This window comes from Aegilops tauschii, chromosome 2, assembly GCF_002575655.3.
Source record: "Aegilops tauschii subsp. strangulata cultivar AL8/78 chromosome 2, Aet v6.0, whole genome shotgun sequence".
Lineage (NCBI taxonomy): Eukaryota > Viridiplantae > Streptophyta > Magnoliopsida > Poales > Poaceae > Aegilops > Aegilops tauschii.
Window position 1 is genome coordinate 603,386,993 of NC_053036.3, and position 21,110 is coordinate 603,408,102.

General features: G+C 54.7%; 1 protein-coding gene across 1 annotated transcript in view; it reads left to right on the top strand.

Annotated features, from left to right (window-relative positions):
• Positions 1–1,771: 1,771 nt before the first annotated feature.
• The window catches only part of LOC109760324 (wall-associated receptor kinase-like 8), a 29,283-nt gene continuing 9,944 nt past the window's right edge, over positions 1,772–21,110 (top strand). Inside the window, exon 1 of the mRNA XM_020319156.4 lies at positions 1,772–2,737. Coding sequence (XP_020174745.1) covers positions 1,813–2,737 — 925 coding nt within the window. The 5' untranslated portion in view covers positions 1,772–1,812. The remainder of the gene's footprint in view (positions 2,738–21,110) is intronic.

Below are 21,110 nucleotides of genomic sequence, written 5' to 3' on the forward strand. Positions count from 1 at the left end.
CGCTTGCGGTGGGAGCAGCTCCATTGAGCGGCATCGCCGGGGAACTTCTTTCCGGTGCGGAGGGAGTAGATGAAGGAGGGGGCTTCTTTGTAGCCGGAATCTTCTTCCGCTTTACGCCGGAGACCTTGCCGACCTTCTCCGCCGCCGGTCGGGATTGCGCAGCGGTGTTGGCGCCCGGAGTGCGGGTCTTCACGGCGGGGGCAACTGGATTCCCGCCCTGCACGACCACGTTGCCCTGCCGCTTGCGGGCAGGCGCAGTGGTGCCTTGGGAGACGGCGGAGCCAACATGGCCGGCGACGAGATCCGCCTGAGGGGATTGAGCGTGTGCGACCTCGACGGTGACGGGGGACAGCAGAGAGTCATCCATGACGGCGATGTACTGCCGGGGAAGATGCACCGGAGCGGGAGGTGGCGGGGCAATGGTGGCGGAGGGTGGGGGAGCGAGAACGGCCGCGCGAAAATGTCCCTCCCACCAAATCTCGTTGTGGATAGGGGCCGAGCTCGGGTCGTCCTCCCACCCCGTGAATCTAGAGGTCGGGGGAGATCTTTTGTCGCGCCCCGCAAAAAAATTTACGGGTCCAACGCGTATGCGGTGTTTGATCGGGCAGGTTTTCACGTGTCGATGCGTATTTTGGCAGTTATTTTACGGGTCGAGGCGGGATGCGGGGTCTGCTAGAGTTGCTCTAAGTGGGCCGTGGGCTGCGAATGACCACCTGGGAGTTATTCTCCAAAGAAAAAGGAAAGAAAGAGCCGCGCCTGAGAGGTTCTGCTCGGCAGCACGGCACCGGGCGGCCGGCACGGTGAGGGCTGTGGGTACGCAGGATATCGGCATTCTGGCGGCCGTGCACTCTCGCGGTCGCAGGTCAGTCCACCTCTTCTAATTTCTTTCCGAGGTTGGTTGGTGGCTTGGTGCACATTGCACATTTAGTCACTGAGGATCGGAATCTAGTGTCAAAAAAATCTTATATTATAGGACGGAGGGAGTACTAAGCAACTCGTTAAAAATCGATGCTTTTTCGTGAATAGATAGAAGATTGGAGCCACGAGTTCCTTTGGTTCGATTTTGAGTTCCCGACCGTGCAGGCGACGTGTTCGATGAAAATGCTCAAGTGAGTTCCGGCCGAGCGGGGGGTCGATGGCGAGCTGCATCGAGGTACTTTCTTCTTTCGCTCTCGGCCGGCTGGTCACCAAAGTAGCCTGGGAACCTTCAGCGAGGTCTTCAACCTACCTACCGAACACACTCCATCCACCGAAACACCAGTAAGCAGTAGCCAAGTTGGACACGAGTTTGAGTTTCCACATAAAACACAAGATTGTCACATCACTGATTATTATGCCACACTCGTTTCCCCTACCTTTCTTATTGCGGCATGGACTTTTCTAGCTTGTATACCAAAGAGACATATTCCCTCCCTCCGTTCCAAAATAGATGACCCAATTTTATATTAACTTGTATAAAGTTAGTATAAAGTTGGGTCATCTATTTTGAAACGGAGGGAGTGCTGAAGTTTAAAACGAAATAGGACGAGGACGATGCCAACTCAGCTACTGGACATGCAACATGCTTATATTGATTAGTCTATATCCGTGTACCTGGCGGCGTTGAAGTCCACTGAGAAGACCAACCATTTTTCCAATAAAGGAGACATCGATGGGTTACTAGTAGGACTGCAGGAGTGAGTAATCGTGCAACTTAAGCCTGCATCTCTGCCACATATATATAGCTTGTCGAGTGACTGCTGGTAACCTAAGTTGCTGGAGATGACCATTCGTCTCCTTGCCCACCTCTCATCCCTCCAAGCAAATGTCCTCATGCCTACAGTACTAGCAGTAGTACTGATGGCCCTTGAGCTCGCCGTGGCTGCAGCAGTCGCCGCTGTCCCAGCAGCCTTGCCTGGCTGCCCGGAGGCCTGCGGCAGCGTCACCGTCCCCTACCCTTTCGGCTTCCGGCAGGGCTGCTTCCACGCAGGCTTCAACCTCACTTGCGACGTCACGCACCACCCGCACAAGCTGCTCCTGGGAGACGGCGTGGAAGTGGACGCCATCTCGTTGGCAGACAACACGGTGCGGGTCCGGAGCAAGATATTGAACTACCAATACAATACCAGCCTAGAGTACGGCGGGTCGTGGTCCGCTGGCGTAGCGGCTACCGGCACGATCGTGGTGTCGACCCAGCACAACGTTTTCGTGGCCGTCGGGTGCGGCCTCATCGCCCACCTCGTTCCCAGCCATGGCGATGGTGATGACAGGGCTCCCCGGTACCTCAGCGCCTGCGCCGCGCTGTGTGACGGGATTCCAGATCCAAGTGACACATCGTGCTCCGGCATCGGCTGCTGCCAGACGACCATCGTGCAGGGTTTACCCACGTACCGGGTGCAGCTCAAGGATCTGGACCAGACGCCCTATGTCAACCAGCGCAATATGTGGTGGACCGCGTTCATAGTCGATCGCGACTGGTTCGTCAGGAACATAGGCGCCATGCCAAATACTAACACACTTGATGATGGTCGCGAGTGGTTCGATCAGCAGCAGCATGCCAGTTCGAAGGTGACCAGCGTACCCACAGTGCTGGAATGGTGGCTGGATCTGGAACGCGATTATGACTTGGTCGTGTTTGACCCCAAGTCTGGTTGGAGATGCGTAAGCTCCAACAGCTTTGGCGTGGCAGCTGGTGGAGCCAAGTGCCACTGCTCGGAAGGATACCAAGGCAATCCTCACATCCTTCACGGATGCCAAGGTACTACTAGTACTGCCAACGACTTCCCTCTGTTTTATCAGCATCTACAATTTGAAAACAATATTTTCCAACCTATTCTGACAAAAATATACACGTACATCATGTGCGTTACATATAGATAGTTTTCATGTAGTATATATGCGTGTATACATTTTGGTCAACGTAGCGGCTCTGAATTAAATTGGACCGTATATTCTTTGCAATCTGATGGATCAGATCGATTCGTACCCCAGCAATCTAACTCGGAGCAGTACCATCAGATATTATGGACTGGGCAATCTTGCTAGCCGCCTTTTCCCTTGTGTCTTCAACCCAAAAAACGAAGCCCTGCCCCCCCAACCCCACCAGCCGCCCGGCGTTGATGCGGACGAGTGCGTCCGAGACTCTCCCTGAGGGCATCTCCAACAGCGATCCGTAAAATTCCTCCCGCATCCGTTCATGGGCAAGAGGTCGGGAGGCCGTCATCCAACACTATCCGCATATGTTTGCCTCTATTAAATTAAAAAAATAACAAATATGATTTATAATTTAATTAGTAGCAAACATTTACTAAGCACCCGGCAAAACGAGGCACTAAGCACCACGGCTTGATTGGGCAACGCAGGATGGCTGGCTTGCTTTCAGAGCTCAAGAAGGGACGGTTGGGCATTCAACTCCGCTCCGCGCGGCCACCGCGGGGCTTGAGACTGAGCTGTCGGCGCCATGGGTGGATACCAGGTCTCGTCGACCGCGCTCGTCATCCTCGCCCGCGCCAACTGCGAGATTTACTGCGTGTCCACCTCCTCCTGCGTGGATAAAAGGCTTGTATTTGCACTGCCTCATGCCTCGCCACCACGACATCGATTGCCGCAACCCAGTCACCTGTCATCGCTGCTTTCGCTCCGGTCATTGGGCACACAGCTGCTCCCATCCGCCGCGCCCGCACCTCCGCATCGGCGCTCCCAGTCAACGACGGGTGCCACTTCGAGGCTTGGATGGGGCCATGACTTCCTCTGTGTTCGCCTCGACTTGGTCTGGAGACCATACCGTGCGCCCGGAAGTCTCCTCCGTCATCCACAACACCGCCGCAATGCAGATGCAGGTGGCACTGCTCGAGTCTAACGTGGTTGTTGCCTGGTTCGACCGGAGCAGCGTGCATCAACTGACAAGGTCGTCCTGACCCTCGCCCGCAAAATCGGGGCGCTCACGCCGGACGTCGTCGTGGTGTTCCACTACCCCGAGCAGTTCCTGGTGCGGTTCATCCATCAGCATGACAGCATCACGCGGCCATCACCGCCTCCCGACGCGAGATCTTGTTCGGCAACAAGAAGAAGCTGCAACCACGGGACTAGCGCTTGGAGGCGCACGCAGAGCATGTCGACCTCCGGCACCATGTCAGGCTCTGTCTTGAGGGCCTGCCCGTGTATGCATGGGACGAGCTCGCAGTGGCCAACGCTCAACGGTGAGCAGCTCGTTAAAGGCTTGATATTTCCCGTGAATTGGAGATTGCAGCACGAGTTCCTTTGGTTCGATTTTGAGTTCCCCACCGTGCAGGCGAGCTCTTTGATGAAATAAAATGCTCAAGTGAGTTCCGGCCGAGCGGGGGTCGATGGCGGGGCCGGGCAGCATTGAGCATCCGCAAAATTCCTCTCGCATCCGTCCATGGGTAAGGGGTCGGGAGGCCGTCATCCAACACTATCCGCATATGTTTGCCTCTATTAAATTAAAAAATAACAAATATGATTTATAATTTAATTAGTAGCAAACATTTACTAAGCACCCGGCTAAACGAGGCACTAAGCACCACGGCCTGATTGGGCAACGCAGGATGCACTACCGGAATCGCACCCTATGCCGACGGCCCTGGCCGTCGGCATAGCCCTGATTGGCCGTCGGGATAGGGCCTATGCCGACGGCCTCCCATAACGGCGGCCGCCGTCAAGTGCTGACCAACGCCAGCTCGCCAGGTGGCAAGTGTACGCCGTCGACATAGATTTAAACCAAGCCGACGGCTAGGCCGTCGGCATAGGCCTGCCACGTGGCAGCAACTGGGCTCTCCTGGGGCAAGGCTATGCCGACGGCCTGGCCGTCCGCTTAGTATATATGTATGCCGACGGCCAGGCCGTCGGCATAGACTTGCCCGAGGAGCTCCCAGTTGCTGACACGTGGAGTCGATGCCGACGGCTTAGTTTAAATCTATGCCGATGGCATAGATGCCATGCGTCAGCAACTGGGAGCTCCAGCCAGCCCTATGCCGACGGCCTAGCCGTCGGCATAGTTTGTATTTGATTTTTTTCTTTTTTCTGTTTGTTTTCAAATCAATTCAATTCAGATATACAGCACATATCAGCAGATATATATGATGGAAATAGACATATAGAACACATCTAAGTATCATCCGTCACCATCACAACAATATATGCATAAGCATCATCATAATCAACATAAAGATAAGCATAAGCATATAAAGAAGCACGCAAGTCATCTAAAGGACCATCAAAGACCACAAGTTTATCATCATCACCACACACAAGTCATCTAAAGATACATAAGCATAAGCACACAAGTAACCAAAAGGCTTAAGCGCCAGGACGTCGAGCACCGCGGAGGTCGTCACCGCCAAGACCGCTGAAGCCCAGGTCGTCAGTGCTAGCGGCAGCGCTACCGCCAAGACCGCCTCTACCTCCGCCTCCGCCTCCATGGATCGGAGTGGTCGGGCTCCGTGACTCGGGAGTGCTGCGAAGACCACCGCCAACGGTTGATCCACCGGTTCCCTGGATGTTGAAAAGACATATTAACGGGATATATGACTGTGTTGAAAGGCATGATATGCTTTGAGTGAATAGATTGGGGATGAACTAACCGGCGAGGGGCCAGCGTTCTGTGCCACAAACTCCTCAAATGTCAGCAACGTTGGTTGTGCCGGAGGACCCTCTGCTGATGGCCATTGAGGACACCTGCCGGCCGCCATTTCCTGAAAAGCGTGCTGCATCTGGCGATCCCTCTGCTGATGGTATGCATGAAGGCGATCGTGCCACGCCATGGTCTCCTGGCGTGTGTACTCCATGTAGGCCTACAGTATGACATGATGAGACTCATAAAACTACTAAATGCGGAAAATAAAGGGAGCAATGAAGATAAAAGGGAAAATACTTACAGTTTGCTGCTCCTGAAAGAGGGACAGTGACGGTGCACTGCTCATGGGCGTGCTCGTGCGCTGGCTCAGGGTCGGGTCGATCCGATGGAGCTGTGTGTAGGAGATAGTAGGAGTGATCACAGCATCGAGAACCGCCTCCCGACCGTGCTCCTTCGGCCCCATGCCCACCACCACCCTTTCGTCCAGATCCGCCGCAATGGGGTCAGGTGTGTCAGGATGTAACGCCAGATACCCATCGGAGTAGGCCTTCTTCCTATGCGCGGTCTTCTTGCCATAGTACTTGGGCTCGCTAGGCTTGGGGTCCTTCCGCGTATGGGCGATCTCCCACGCCTGCATGTGTGAGAGCGGCCGCTTCAGTTTCTCCTCCTGCACCACCAAACAGAGGTTAGTCATACATAAGAAAGTAATGGTAAATAGAAGAAGAAGAAGAATGTTTAATGGGGTTAGTCATACATTAACTGCCTTGTGGAGATAGTGGTTTCGGTTTCCCTGAGCATGTACTCCCTCCTTCCCTCGGTTAGCCTTGTTTTTGACTCTCATAGCCGCCCAGGCTCCAGCCTCATCACACCAAAGATCCACCAATGCCGCCCAGGACTCATCTTTTCCATAACACCAATTTGGTAACACCTACATAATGAAAGCATAATGGCATGTCAACACGAAACGGTGAAATGTACCACAAGGTAATGAAAGCATAATGAAAGCATAATGAAAAATCTTTTATACTTACCTTCAAGAACTCGTCCCTCTCCAAGGTAATGCCCATCCTCCGCGCGTCTTCCTTGGTCATCTTCACACCAAGATAGTCGTGATGGTATGTCGAGATGGCCACATAGCGCACCTCGTACTGCATCTGGCGGGCCTTCTTCTTGCATTGGCGTAGCACGATCTGGTCCGCTCTGGCCCTGTGCTCAGGGAGAACTCGATAGAATTTCTACAATCATGCACGAAACAAGAATGGAAGAAGCCATGAGTTAAATCATTCATGAAACTAGAATGGACTTGTGCTTCTGAAGAGAACTCACCCAGAAAGTGGTGATCACGGCCTTGGCATGGGTCCCATGGTCCGCGTGGAGGGCCGCTTCCCAGTGCTCCCAGCTCGTGGCCAAGACCCGATGGTTCGGGTGCCTGACTGGATCCGGACAGTACAACCCCGGCCAGTGTAACTTCAGCAAGACGATGATGAGGCCGTTCGGAATACGGACCCCTTTAGAATATATCTAGTTGCTGCAAAAGAATGAACTATTAGCATGTGACAAGCAAAATAAATAACAACCGGAATGAGCATGTGACAAGCAAAATAATGAAATTATTATAAAGTGGCACTTACTCTTTCCCCGTGGGCTCAATGAGCCACTTCTGCTCCTCAGTAGTAGGAACCTGCTTTGGTAGCTTTGCGTTACCACGCAGCCACCCCTTGTTGTCAACCCCCTCCCCGCCAGCACCATCATCCCCGCCACCACCCTCCTCCTCGCCTGCCTCCCCCTCCCCAACCTCCTCCTCATCCTCCTCCTCCTCGTCCTCCTCCTCCACCTCCTCCTCGGCCCCATCCCGAACCTCCTCCTCCTCGCCTGCCTCGTCCTCCTCCTCCTCCTCACCAGAGGAGGGTACCTCACTAGAGGATGGCCTCGAAGACAACACCCCTAAGTCGGTGAGGGTGCGCCCTTTCTGGCCGCGACCCCCTGTAGTGGCTCTCCCCCCACCACCTCGCCCTCTAGGGGCTCTCCCCCCGCCCCCTCCTCCTCTAGGGGCACCTCTCCCTCGACCTCCCTGTGAGGAGTCATCGTCAAGTAGCCCGGGGGAGGATTACGTGCTCGACCACTCCGACTAGGCAGGCCAACGACCTTGCGTAGGAAACCCACGCCGTCGGCCTTCCCCTTGCCCATGTTCCACGAACCTGCATTGAAAAGAGAATAAGCAATTAGTAAATTAATGAAATGAAGGAAAAGGCATGATAATAAACACATTAATAAAAATGCATAAAAGGCATATTCCTAAACTATAGAAAAAAAAGACTTGACACGTACATCTGCTAGAAACCATATGAATCATCACTGTTGTACCTCTTTCTCGGTCCGTCTCATCATCACTATCAATCATATCATCTTCGTTGTCTGACGGAGGTGGAGGCTCTTCCTCGTCGTCAGCGTCTTCGTTTAACTTTTCTAGCATAAGTATGTCATTTTCATTGACAATGGTCTCACCATCATTCCGTGCTTCGTCGTCTTTTGGATCCACATCATCATCACCCAATGGTCTAGCGTCATCGTTTCTAACCACATCATCATCATCAGGTTGCTCTTGATAGAACACTCCCTCGTATGTCATGGGGTTAATGTTGTAGTAACCGTCTTCATTCGGGTTCGGTAGCTTACCATGTGGCGACACCTTGAACACAACTTCCCAACCCTTTAGGTACTCTTTCTGGCATGGGTAAGGCAGATAATATACTTGTGTAGCTTGGGTAGCCGCAATGAAGAGATCGGCTCCGGCATAGACGCTTGATGGTTTAACTTCGACCAAACCAATGGAAGGCGTATGTTTTACCCCCTCCCGCGGATCGAACCATCGACATTTAAACACAGGCAGACTTAGGGTCTCGCGCCCTTGATGGAATTTAATCTCGTATATATTTTGTACCCTTCCGTAGTAGTCTACTGAATTTTGACCGGGGGTGTACACTCCGGTATTTATAGTTTTGGGATCAGGCCGGCTGTTCTGGTGATACTCTGTATGGAAGCGATACCCATTCACATCATACTTTTTACATGTCATGACGGCAGGGTCAAAACCCATGGAAACCCATCTCAATTCATCATCCATTGATATGTTCGGATCTTTTCCCTACAAGTATAATTGAAATTGTTGCGTGCATTAGTTAACTAATAAATGTTGAACTAGGTATTTAATAGGGGAGTGTGGAAAATTACTTTCTCCATGAACCAAGCAACAAAACTTTTACGTCCAGGGTTTCCATGACGGAGAAGAGTAAGTGCCTCCGCCTCAGTAGGAGGATTCATTCCCGTCCATTCCTCTTGAACAAAATCACTAAAAAAAAGAAAACCGGTGTTAGACCGGGATAGGTCCACTACTCAAAGCCCATCCATGCAAAGTCAAAGGGCTAGATCCCGTGGTCAAACGCTACAGGGTTAGGCGGGACGGGGGCCCTGGGGGTAGCAATGCCACCCGAGCGTCGCACCGGGCCATGATACATGCGGGGTGGTGTGGTGGCATGTCCGAAGAGGCGGCACGCGTCTCCGGGGGGTGCCCCCCCTCACGAACGGCGATGACACGGTAGTAGACGTTCTGTGGTAACGATGCGGCGTGAATATTATTAAATACTCGGAGCGCGATAAAGTCATGAGTTTTTTACACGACGCGGGCACATGTGCTGTAGGACTGATGGTAATTTTTCATAATTGTTCGTGATGGAGTAGTATCTGAACAATTCCCTCTATGCGGATTGCTCTTCGCGTGTCTACGACTATGGCCGGCGGCCTCCGGGGGCTAGCATGCCGCCAAATCTTGCCTAGGCGGCCTCTCACAAGTCTGGAAGTGTTGTGGCGGGTGCAAACGCCCGGCACGCGTCTCCGGGGTGTGCCCCCCTCACGGACGGCGCCGCCGCCGGCACCTGGAGGGGGGAAACGGACGCGTCGGGTCTACACGGAGGGGATCTTGCTGTGGGTCTGGCCCGGATGTTGCTCCAAAGTGTTCCTATGGGCTGACCTACCACAACCGGGTGGATAGGTCCACTACTCAAAGCCCGTCCGTGCAAAGTCGAAGGGCTAGATCCCGTGGTCAAACGCTACAGGGTTAGGCGGGACGGGGGCCCTGGGGGGGTAGCAATGCCACCCGAGCGTCGCACCGGGGCCCCATACATGCGGGGTGGTGTGGTGGCATGTCCGAAGAGGCGGCACACGTCTCCTGGGTGTGCCCCCCCCCCCTCACGAACGGCGATGACACGGTAGTAGACGTTCTGCGGTAACGATGCGGCGTGAATATTATTAAATACTCGGAGCGCGATAAAATCATGAGTTTTTTACACGACGCGAGCACATGTGATATAGGACTGATGCTAATTTTTCATAATTGTTCGTGATGGAGTAGTATCTGAACAATTCCCTCTATGCGGATTGCTCTTCGCGTGTCTAAGACTGTGGCCGGCGGCCTCCGGTGGCTAGCATGCCGCCAAATCTTGCCTAGGCGGCCTCTCACAAGTCTGGAAGTGTTGTGGCGGGTGCAAACGCCCGGCACGCGTCTCCGAGGTGTGCCCCCCTCACGGACGGCGCCGCCGCCGGCACCTGGAGGGGGGAAACGGACGCGTCGGGTCTACACGGAGGGGATCTTGCAGTGGGTCTGGCACAGATGTTGCTCCAAAGTGTTCCTATGGGCTGACCTACCACAACCGGGTGGATAGGTCCACTACTCAAAGCCCGTCCGTGCAAAGTCAAAGGGCTAGATCCCGTGATCAAACGCTACAGGGTTAGGCGGGACGGGGGCCCTGGGGGGGTAGCAATGCCACCCGAGCGTCGCACCGGGCCCTGATACATGCGGGGTGGTGTGGTGGCATGTCCGAAGAGGCGGCACGCGTCTCCGGGGGGTGCCCCCCCTAACGAACGGCGATGACACGGTAGTAGTCGTTCTGCGGTAACGATGCGGCGTGAATATTATTAAATACTCGGAGCGCGATAAAATCATGAGTTTTTTACACGACGCGGGCACCTCATCGAGGGGGGGGGCACACCCCAGAGACGCGTGCCGCCTCTTCGGACATGGCACCACACCACCCTGCATGTATATATGAGGGCCCGATGCGACGCTCCTGTGGCATTGCTATCCCCCCAAGGCCCCCGTCCCGCCTAACCATGTAGCGTTAGACCACGAGATCTAGCCCTTTGACTTTACACGGACGGGCTTTGACCAGTGGAACTCTCCACCCGGTTGTGTTAGGTCAGCCCATAGGAACGCTTTGGAGCAACATCCGGGCCAGACCCACAGCAAGATCCCCTCCGTGTAGACCCGACGCGTCCGTTTCCCCCCTCCAGGTGCCGGCGGCGCCGCCGTCCGTGAGGGGGGCACACCCCGGAGATGCGCGCCGCCTCTTTGGACATGGCACCACACCACCCCACATGTATGAGGGCCCGGTGCGACGCTCAAGTGGTATTGCTATCCCCCCAGGGCCCCCGTCCCGCCTCTTTAGACATGGCACCACACCGCCCCGCATGTATGAGGGCCCGGTTAGACGGGACGGTGTACCTGGGGGGGTAGCAATGCCGCTAGGTGTTGCTTTGGGCCCTCCTACGGTTGTGGAAGCGTGGTGGCTGGCGCAGGCACCCGGCACGCAGCTCCGGGGTGTGCCCCCCTCACCGGCGTCGCTGTGGGGCACGGCGGCAGCAACGTCCGTGAGGGGGGCAATCGATATACCATGGGGGTATGTTTATTTTTGTTAGATAAGGCACGTTTATGTTGTGAAAAAACAGGAAAAAGTAAATAATATAAATAAAAAAAATACAAAAAATATAAAAAAAAGGTATGCCGTCGGCATACCTGCGCACACGGCCACTGATCGATGACGTGGCAAAGGGCGGGGATCGATGACGTGGCAACATCCATGGGCCAGGAGTATGCCGACGGCGAGGCCGTCGGCATAGATTTGCCACCCCACGGACCGGCGAGCGACGCGGATCGATGACGTGGGGGCTATGCCGACGGCCGCCGTTAGCCCGTCGGCGTAGACTGACGCCGTCAAAAGGCCGTTTCCGCCCGGGTAGCGGGGCCCACGTTCTATGCCGACGGGCTTATCTATGCCGACGGCCGCCGTAGGCATATTTCTCGCGATGCCGACGGCTGAGCTTTGCCGACGGGGGCGTCGGCATAGATAGATATACGCCGACGGCTTGGGCTGGGCCGTCGGGATAGGCCAATCTATGCCGACGGGGGCCGTCGGCATAGGTTCGGCCGTCGGCATCGCCAGTTATTCTGGTAGTGATGGCTGGCTTGCTTTCAGAGCTCAAGAAGGGACGGCTGGGCATTCAACCCCGCTCGGCGCGGCCACCGCGGGGCTTGAGACTGAGCTGTCGACGCCATGGGTGGATACCAGGTCTCGTCGACCGCGCTCGTCATCCTCGCCCGCGCCAACTGCGAGATTTACTGCGTGTCCACCTCCTCCTGCGTGGATAAAAGGCTTGTATTTGCACTGCCTCATGCCTCGCTACCACGACATCGATTGCCGCAACCCAGTCACCTGTCATCACTGCTTTCGCTCCGGTCATTGGGCACACAGCTGCTCCCATCCGCCGCGCCCGCACCTCCGCGTCGGCGCTCCCAGTCAACGACGGGTGCCACTTGCGAGGCTTGGATGGGGCCATGGCTTCCTCTGTGTTCGCCTCGACTTGGTCTGGAGACCATACCGTGCGCCCGGAAGTCTCCTCCGTCATCCACAACACCGCCGCAATGCAGATGCAGGTGGCACTGCTCGAGTCTAACGTGGTTGTTGCCTGGTTCGACCGGAGCAGCGTGCATCAACTGACAAGATCGTCCTGACCATCGCCCGCAAAATCGGGGCGCTCACGCCGGACGTCGTCGTGGTGTTCCACTACCCCGAGCAGTTCCTGGTGCGGTTCATCCATCAGCATGACAGCATCACGCGGCCATCACCGCCTCCCGACGCGAGATCTTGTTCGGCAACAAGAAGAAGCTGCAACCACGGGACTAGCGCTTGGAGGCGCACGCAGAGCATGTCGACCTCCGGCACCATGTCAGGCTCTGTCTTGAGGGCCTGCCCGTGTATGCATGGGACGAGCTCGCAGTGGCCAACGCTCAACGGTGAGCAGCTCGTTAAAGGCTTGATATTTCCCGTGAATTGGAGATTGCAGCACGAGTTCCTTTGGTTCGATTTTGAGTTCCCCACCGTGCAGGCGAGCTCTTTGATGAAATAAAATGCTCAAGTGAGTTCCGGCCGAGCGGGGGTCGATGGCGGGGCCGGGCAGCATTGAGCATCCGCAAAATTCCTCTCGCATCCGTCCATGGGTAAGGGGTCGGGAGGCCGTCATCCAACACTATCCGCATATGTTTGCCTCTATTAAATTAAAAAAATAAGAAATATGATTTATAATTTAATTACTAGCAAACATTTACTAAGCACCCGGCTAAACGAGGAACTGAGCACCACGGCCTGATTGGGCAACGCAGGATGCACTACCGGAATCGCACCCTATGCCGACGGCCCTGGCCGTCGGCATAGCCCTGATTGGCCGTCGGGGCAGGCCTATGCCGACGGCCCCCGTCGGCAACATATCCGTCGGCGTAGCCCGGGAGGCCGTCGGCATAGGCCCTATCCCGACGGTGTCCGTACATCTATGCCGACGGCCCTGGCCGTCGGCAACGTTACCTCCTAACGGCGGCCGCCGTCAAGTGCTGACCAACGCCTGCTCGCCACGTGGCAAGTGTACGCCGTCGGCATAGATTTAAACCAAGCCGACGGCTAGGCCATCGGCATAGGCCTGCCACGTGGCAGCAACTGGGCTCTCCTGGGGCAAGGCTATGCCGACGGCCTGGCCGTCGACTTAGTATATATGTATGCCGACGGCCAGGCCGTCGGCATAGACTTGCCCGAGGAGCTCCCAGTTGCTGACACGTGGAGTCGATGCCGACGGCTTAGTTTAAATCTATGCCGACGTCATAGATGCCATGCGTCAGCAACTAGGAGCTCCGGCCAGCCCTATGCCGACGGCTGTTTGTATTTGATTTTTTTCTTTTTTCTGTTTGTTTTCAAATCAATTCAATTCAGATATACAGCACATATCAGCAGATATATATGATGGAAATAGACATATAGAACACATCTAAGTATCATCCGTCACCATCACAACAATATATGCATAAGCATCATCATAATCAACATAAAGATAAGCATAAGCATATAAAGAAGCACGCAAGTCATCTAAAGGACCATCAAAGACCACAAGTTTATCATCATCACCACACACAAGTCATCTAAAGATACATAAGCATAAGCACACAAGTAACCAAAAGGCTTAAGCGCCAGGACGTCGAGCACCGCGGAGGTCGTCACCGCCAAGACCGCTGAAGCCCAGGTCGTCAGTGCTAGCGGCAGCGCTACCGCCAAGACCGCCTCCACCTCCGCCTCCGCCTCCATGGATCGGAGTGGTCGGGCTCCGTGACTCGGGAGTGCTGCGAAGACCACCGCCAACGGTTGATCCACCGGTTCCCTGGATGTTGAAAAGACATATTAACGGGATATATGACTGTGTTGAAAGGCATGATATGCTTTGAGTGAATAGATTGGGGATGAACTAACCGGCGAGGGGCCAGCGTTCTGTGCCACAAACTCCTCAAATGTCAGCAACGTTGGTTGTGCCGGAGGACCCTCTGCTGATGGCCATTGAGGACACCTGCCGGCCGCCATTTCCTGAAAAGCGTGCTGCATCTGGCGATCCCTCTGCTGATGGTATGCATGAAGGCGGTCGTGCCACGCCATGGTCTCCTGGCGTGTGTACTCCATTTCGGCCTACAGTATGACATGATGAGACTCATAAAACTACTAAATGCGGAAAATAAAGGGAGCAATGAAGATAAAAGGGAAAATACTTACAGTTTGCTGCTCCTGAAAGAGGGACAGTGACGGTGCACTGCTCATGGGCGTGCTCGTGCGCTGGCTCAGGGTCGGGTCGATCCGACGGAGCTGTGTGTAGGAGATAGTAGGAGTGATCACAGCATCGAGAACCGCCTCCCGACCGTGCTCCTTCGGCCCCATGCCCACCACCACCCTTTCGTCCAGATCCGCCGCAATGGGGTCAGGTGTGTCAGGATGTAACGCCAGATACCCATCGGAGTAGGCCTTTTTCCTATGCGCGGTCTTCTTGCCGTAGTACTTGGGCTCGCCAGGCTTGGGGTCCTTCCGCGTATGGGCGATCTCCCACGCCTGCATGTGTGAGAGCGGCCGCTTCAGTTTCTCCTCCTGCACCACCAAACAGAGGTTAGTCATACATAAGAAAGTAATGGTAAATAGAAGAAGAAGAAGAATGTTTAATGGGGTTAGTCATACATTAACTGCCTTGTGGAGATAGTGGTTTCGGTTTCCCTGAGCATGTACTCCCTCCTTCCCTCGGTTAGCCTTGTTTTTGACTCTCATAGCCGCCCAGGCTCCAGCCTCATCACACCAAAGATCCACCAATGCCGCCTAGGACTCGTCTTTTCCATAACACCAATTTGGTAACACCTACATAATGAAAGCATAATGGCATGTCAACACGAAACGGTGAAATGTACCACAAGGTAATGAAAGCATAATGAAAGCATAATGAAAAATCTTTTATACTTACCTTCAAGAACTCGTCCCTCTCCAAGGTAATGCCCATCCTCCGCGCGTCTTCCTTGGTCATCTTCACACCAAGATAGTCGTGATGGTATGTCGAGATGGCCACATAGCGCACCTCGTACTGCATCTGGCGGGCCATCTTCTTGCATTGGCGCAGCACGATCTCGTCCGCTCTGGCCCTGTGCTCAGGGAGAACTCGATAGAATTTCTACAATCATGCACGAAACAAGAATGGAAGAAGCCATGAGTTAAATCATTCATGAAACTAGAATGGACTTGTGCTTCTGAAGAGAACTCACCCAGAAAGTGGTGATCACGGCCTTGGCATGGGTCCCATGGTCCGCGTGGAGGGCCGCTTCCCAGTGCTCCCAGCTCGTGGCCAAGACCCGATGGTTCGGGTGCCTGACTGGATCCGGACAGTACAACCCCGGCCAGTGTAACTTCAGCAAGACGATGATGAGGCCGTTGGGAATACGGACCCCTTTAGAATATATCTTGTTGCTACAAAAGAATGAACTATTAGCATGTGACAAGCAAAATAAATAACAACCGGAATGAGCATGTGACAAGCAAAATAATGAAATTACTATAAAGTGGCACTTACTCTTTCCCCGTGGGCTCAATGAGCCACTTCTGCTCCTCAGTAGCAGGAACCTGCTTTGGTAGCTTTGCGTTACCACGCAGCCACCCCTTGTTGTGAACCCCCACCCCGCCAGCACCATCATCCCCGCCACCACCCTCCTCCTCGCCTGCCTCCCCCTCCCCAACCTCCTCCTCATCCTCGTCCTCCTCCTCCACCTCCTCCTCGGCCCCATCCCGAACCTCCTCCTCCTCGCCTGCCTCGTCCTCCTCCTCCTCCTCACCAGAGGAGGGTACCTCACTAGAGGATGGCCTCGAAGACAACACCCCTAAGTCGGTGAGGGTGCGCCCTTTCTGGCCGCGACCCCCTGTAGTGGCTCTCCCCCCACCACCTCGCCCTCTAGGGGCTCTCCCCCCGCCCCCTCCTCCTCTAGGGGCACCTCTCCCTCGACCTCCCTGTGAGGAGTCATCGTCAAGTAGCCCGGGGGAGGATTACGTGCTCGACCACTCCGACTAGGCAGGCCAACGACCTTGCGTAGGAAACCCACGCCGTCGGCCTTCCCCTTGCCCATGTTCCACGAACCTGCATTGAAAAGAGAATAAGCAATTAGTAAATTAATGAAATGAAGGAAAAGGCATGATAATAAACACATTAATAAAAATGCATAAAAGGCATATTCCTAAACTATAGAAAAAAAAGACTTGACACGTACATCTGCTAGAAACCATATGAATCATCACTGTTGTACCTCTTTCTCGGTCCGTCTCATCATCACTATCAATCATATCATCTTCGTTGTCTGACGGAGGTGGAGGCTCTTCCTCGTCGTCAGCGTCTTCGTTTAACTTTTCTAGCATAAGTATGTCATTTTCATTGACAATGGTCTCACCATCATTCCGTGCTTCGTCGTCTTTTGGATCCACATCATCATCACCCAATGGTCTAGCGTCATCGTTTCTAACCACATCATCATCATCAGGTTGCTCTTGATAGAACACTCCCTCGTATGTCATGGGGTTAATGTTGTAGTAACCGTCTTCATTCGGGTTCGGTAGCTTACCATGTGGCGACACCTTGAACACAACTTCCCAACCCTTTAGGTACTCTTTCTGGCATGGGTAAGGCAGATAATATACTTGTGTAGCTTGGGTAGCCGCAATGAAGAGATCGGCTCCGGCATAGACGCTTGATGGTTTAACTTCGACCAAACCAATGGAAGGCGTATGTTTTACCCCCTCCCGCGGATCGAACCATCGACATTTAAACACAGGCAGACTTAGGGTCTCGCGCCCTTGATGGAATTTAATCTCGTATATATTTTGTACCCTTCCGTAGTAGTCTACTGAATTTTGACCGGGGGTGTACACTCCGGTATTTATAGTTTTGGGATCAGGCCGGCTGTTCTGGTGATACTCTGTATTGAAGCGATACCCATTCACATCATACTTTTTACATGTCATGACGGCAGGGTCAAAACCCATGGAAACCCATCTCAATTCATCATCCATTGATATGTTCGGATCTTTTCCCTACAAGTATAATTGAAATTGTTGCGTGCATTAGTTAACTAATAAATGTTGAACTAGGTATTTAATAGGGGAGTGTGGAAAATTACTTTCTCCATGAACCAAGCAACAAAACTTTTACGTCCAGGGTTTCCATGACGGAGAAGAGTAAGTGCCTCCGCCTCAGTAGGAGGATTCATTCCCGTCCATTCCTCTTGAACAAAATCACTAAAAAAAAGAAAACCGGTGTTAGACCGGGATAGGTCCACTACTCAAAGCCCATCCATGCAAAGTCAAAGGGCTAGATCCCGTGGTCAAACGCTACAGGGTTAGGCGGGACGGGGGCCCTGGGGGTAGCAATGCCACCCGAGCGTCGCACCGGGCCATGATACATGCGGGGTGGTGTGGTGGCATGTCCGAAGAGGCGGCACGCGTCTCCGGGGGGTGCCCCCCCTCACGAACGGCGATGACACGGTAGTAGACGTTCTGTGGTAACGATGCGGCGTGAATATTATTAAATACTCGGAGCGCGATAAAGTCATGAGTTTTTTACACGACGCGGGCACATGTGCTGTAGGACTGATGGTAATTTTTCATAATTGTTCGTGATGGAGTAGTATCTGAACAATTCCCTCTATGCGGATTGCTCTTCGCGTGTCTACGACTATGGCCGGCGGCCTCCGGGGGCTAGCATGCCGCCAAATCTTGCCTAGGCGGCCTCTCACAAGTCTGGAAGTGTTGTGGCGGGTGCAAACGCCCGGCACGCGTCTCCGGGGTGTGCCCCCCTCACGGACGGCGCCGCCGCCGGCACCTGGAGGGGGGAAACGGACGCGTCGGGTCTACACGGAGGGGATCTTGCTGTGGGTCTGGCCCGGATGTTGCTCCAAAGTGTTCCTATGGGCTGACCTACCACAACCGGGTGGATAGGTCCACTACTCAAAGCCCGTCCGTGCCAAGTCAAAGGGCTAGATCCCGTGGTCAAACGCTACAGGGTTAGGCGGGACGGGGGCCCTGGGGGGTAGCAATGCCACCCGAGCGTCGCACCGGGCCCTGATACATGCGGGGTGGTGTGGTGGCATGTCCGAAGAGGCGGCACGCGTCTCCGGGGGGTGCCCCCCCTAACGAACGGCGATGACACGGTAGTAGTCGTTCTGCGGTAACGATGCGGCGTGAATATTATTAAATACTCGGAGCGCGATAAAATCATGAGTTTTTTACACGACGCGGGCACATGTGTTGTAGGAGTGATGGTAATTTTTCATAATTGTTCGTGATGGAGTAGTATCTGAACAATTCCCTCTATGCGGATTGCTCTTCGCGTGTCTACGACTGTGGCCGGCGGCCTCCGGGGGCTAGCATGCCGCCAAATCTTGCGTAGGTGGCCTCTCACAAGTCTGGAAGTGTTGTGGCGGGTGCAAACGCCCGGCACGCGTCTCCGGGGTGTGCCCCCCTCACGGACGGCGCCGCCGCCGGCACCTGGAGGGGGGAAACGGACGCGTCGGGTCTACACGGAGGGGATCTTGCTGTGGGTCTGGCCCGGATGTTGCTCCAAAGTGTTCCTATGGGCTGACCTACCACAACCGGGTGGATAGGTCCACTGCTCAAAGACTGTCCGTCCAAAGTCAAAGGGCTAGATCCCGTGGTCAAACGCTACAGGGTTAGGTGGGACGGGGGCCCTGGGGGGTAGCAATGCCACCCGAGCGTCGCACCGGGCCCCCATACATGCGGGGTGGTGTGGTGGCATGTCCGAAGAGGCGGCACGCGTCTCTGGGGTGTGCCCCCCCCCCTCACGAACGGCGATGACACGGCAGTAGACGTTCTGCGGTAACGATGCGGCGTGAATATTATTAAATACTCGGAGCGCGATAAAATCATGAGTTTTTTACACGACGCGGGCACATGTGCTGTAGGACTGATGCTAATTTTTCATAATTGTTCGTGATGGAGTAGTATCTGAACAATTCCCTCTATGCGGATTGCTCTTCGCGTGTCTAAGACTGTGGCCGGCGGCCTCCGGGGGCTAGCATGCCGCCAAATCTTGCGTAGGCGGCCTCTCACAAGTCTGGAAGTGTTGTGGCGGGTGCAAACGCCCGGCACGTGTCTCCGGGGTGTGCCCCCCCTCACGGACGGCGTCGCCGCCGGCACCTGGAGGGGGGAAACGGACGCGTCGGGTCTACACGGAGGGGATCTTGCTGTGGGTCTGGCCCGGATGTTGCTCCAAAGTGTTCCTATGGGCTTACCTAACACAACCGGGTGGATAGGTCCACTACTCAAAGCCCGTCCGTGCAAAGTCAAAGGGCTAGATCCCGTGGTCAAACGCTACCGGGTTAGGCGGGACGGGGGGCCTGGGGGGGTAGCAATGCCACCCGAGCGTCGCACCGGGCCCTGATACATGCGGGGTGGTGTGGTGGCATGTCCGAAGAGGCGGCACGCGTCGCCGGGGGGTGCCCCCCCCCCCTCACGAACGGCGATGACACGGTAGTAGACGTTCTGCGGTAACGATGCGGCGTGAATATTATTAAATACTCGGAGCGCGATGAAATCATTAGTTTTTTACACGACGCGGGCACATGTGTTGTAGGACTGATGGTAATTTTTCATAATTGTTCGTGATGGAGTAGTATCTGAACAATTCCCTCTATGCGGATTGCTCTTCGCGTGTCTACGACTGTGGCCGGCGGCCTCCGGGGGCTAGCATTCCGCTAAATCTTGCGTAGGCGGCCTCTCACAAGTCTGGAAGTGTTGTGGCGGGTGCAAACGCCCGGCATGCGTCTCCGAGGTGTGCCCCCCATCACGGACGCCGCCGCCGCCGGCACCTGGAGGGGGGAAACGGACGCGTCGGGTCTACACGGAGGGGATCTTGCTGTGGGTCTGGCCCGGATGTTGCTCCAAAGTGTTCCTATGGGCTACCTAACACAACTGGGTGGATAGGTTCACTACTCAAAGCCCGTCCATGCAAAGTCAAAGGGCTAGATCCCGTGTTCAAACGCTACAGGGTTAGGCGGGACGGGGGGCCTGGGGGGTAGCAATGCCACCCGAGCGTCGCACCGGGCCCTGATACATGCGGGGTGGTGTGGTGGCATGTCCGAAGAGGCGGCACGCGTCTCTGGGGGGTGCCCCTCCTCACGAACGGCGATGACACGGTAGTAGACGTTCTGCGGTAATGATGCGGCATGAATATTATTAAATACTCGGAGCGCGATAAAATCATGAGTGTTTTACACGACAAGGGCACATGTGTTGTAGGACTGATGGTAATTTTTCATAATTGTTCGTGATGGAGTAGTATCTGAACAATTCCCTCTATGCGGATTGCTCTTCGCGTGTCTACGACTGTGGTCGGCGGCCTCCGGGGGCTAGCATGCTGCCAAATCTTGCGTAGGCGGCCTCACAAGTTTGGAAGTGTTGTGGCGGGTGCAAACGCCCGGCACGCGTCTCCGGGGTGTGCCCCCCTCGATGAGGTGCCATGCCGCTAGGTGTTGCTTTGGGCCCTCCTACGGTTGTGGAAGCGTGGTGGCTGGCGCAGGCACCCGGCACGCAGCTCCGGGGTGTGCCCCCCTCACCGGCGTCGCTGTGGGGCACGGCGGCAGCAACGTCCGTGAGGGGGGCAATCGATATACCATCGGGGTATGTTTTTTTTGTTAGATAAGGCACGTTTATGTTGTGAAAAAAACAGGAAAAAGTAAATAATATAAATAAAAAATAAAAAAAATAAAAAATAAAAAATAGAGGTATGTCGTCGGCATACCTGCGCACACGGCCACTGATCGATGACGTGGCAAAGGGCGGGGATCGATGACGTGGCAACATCC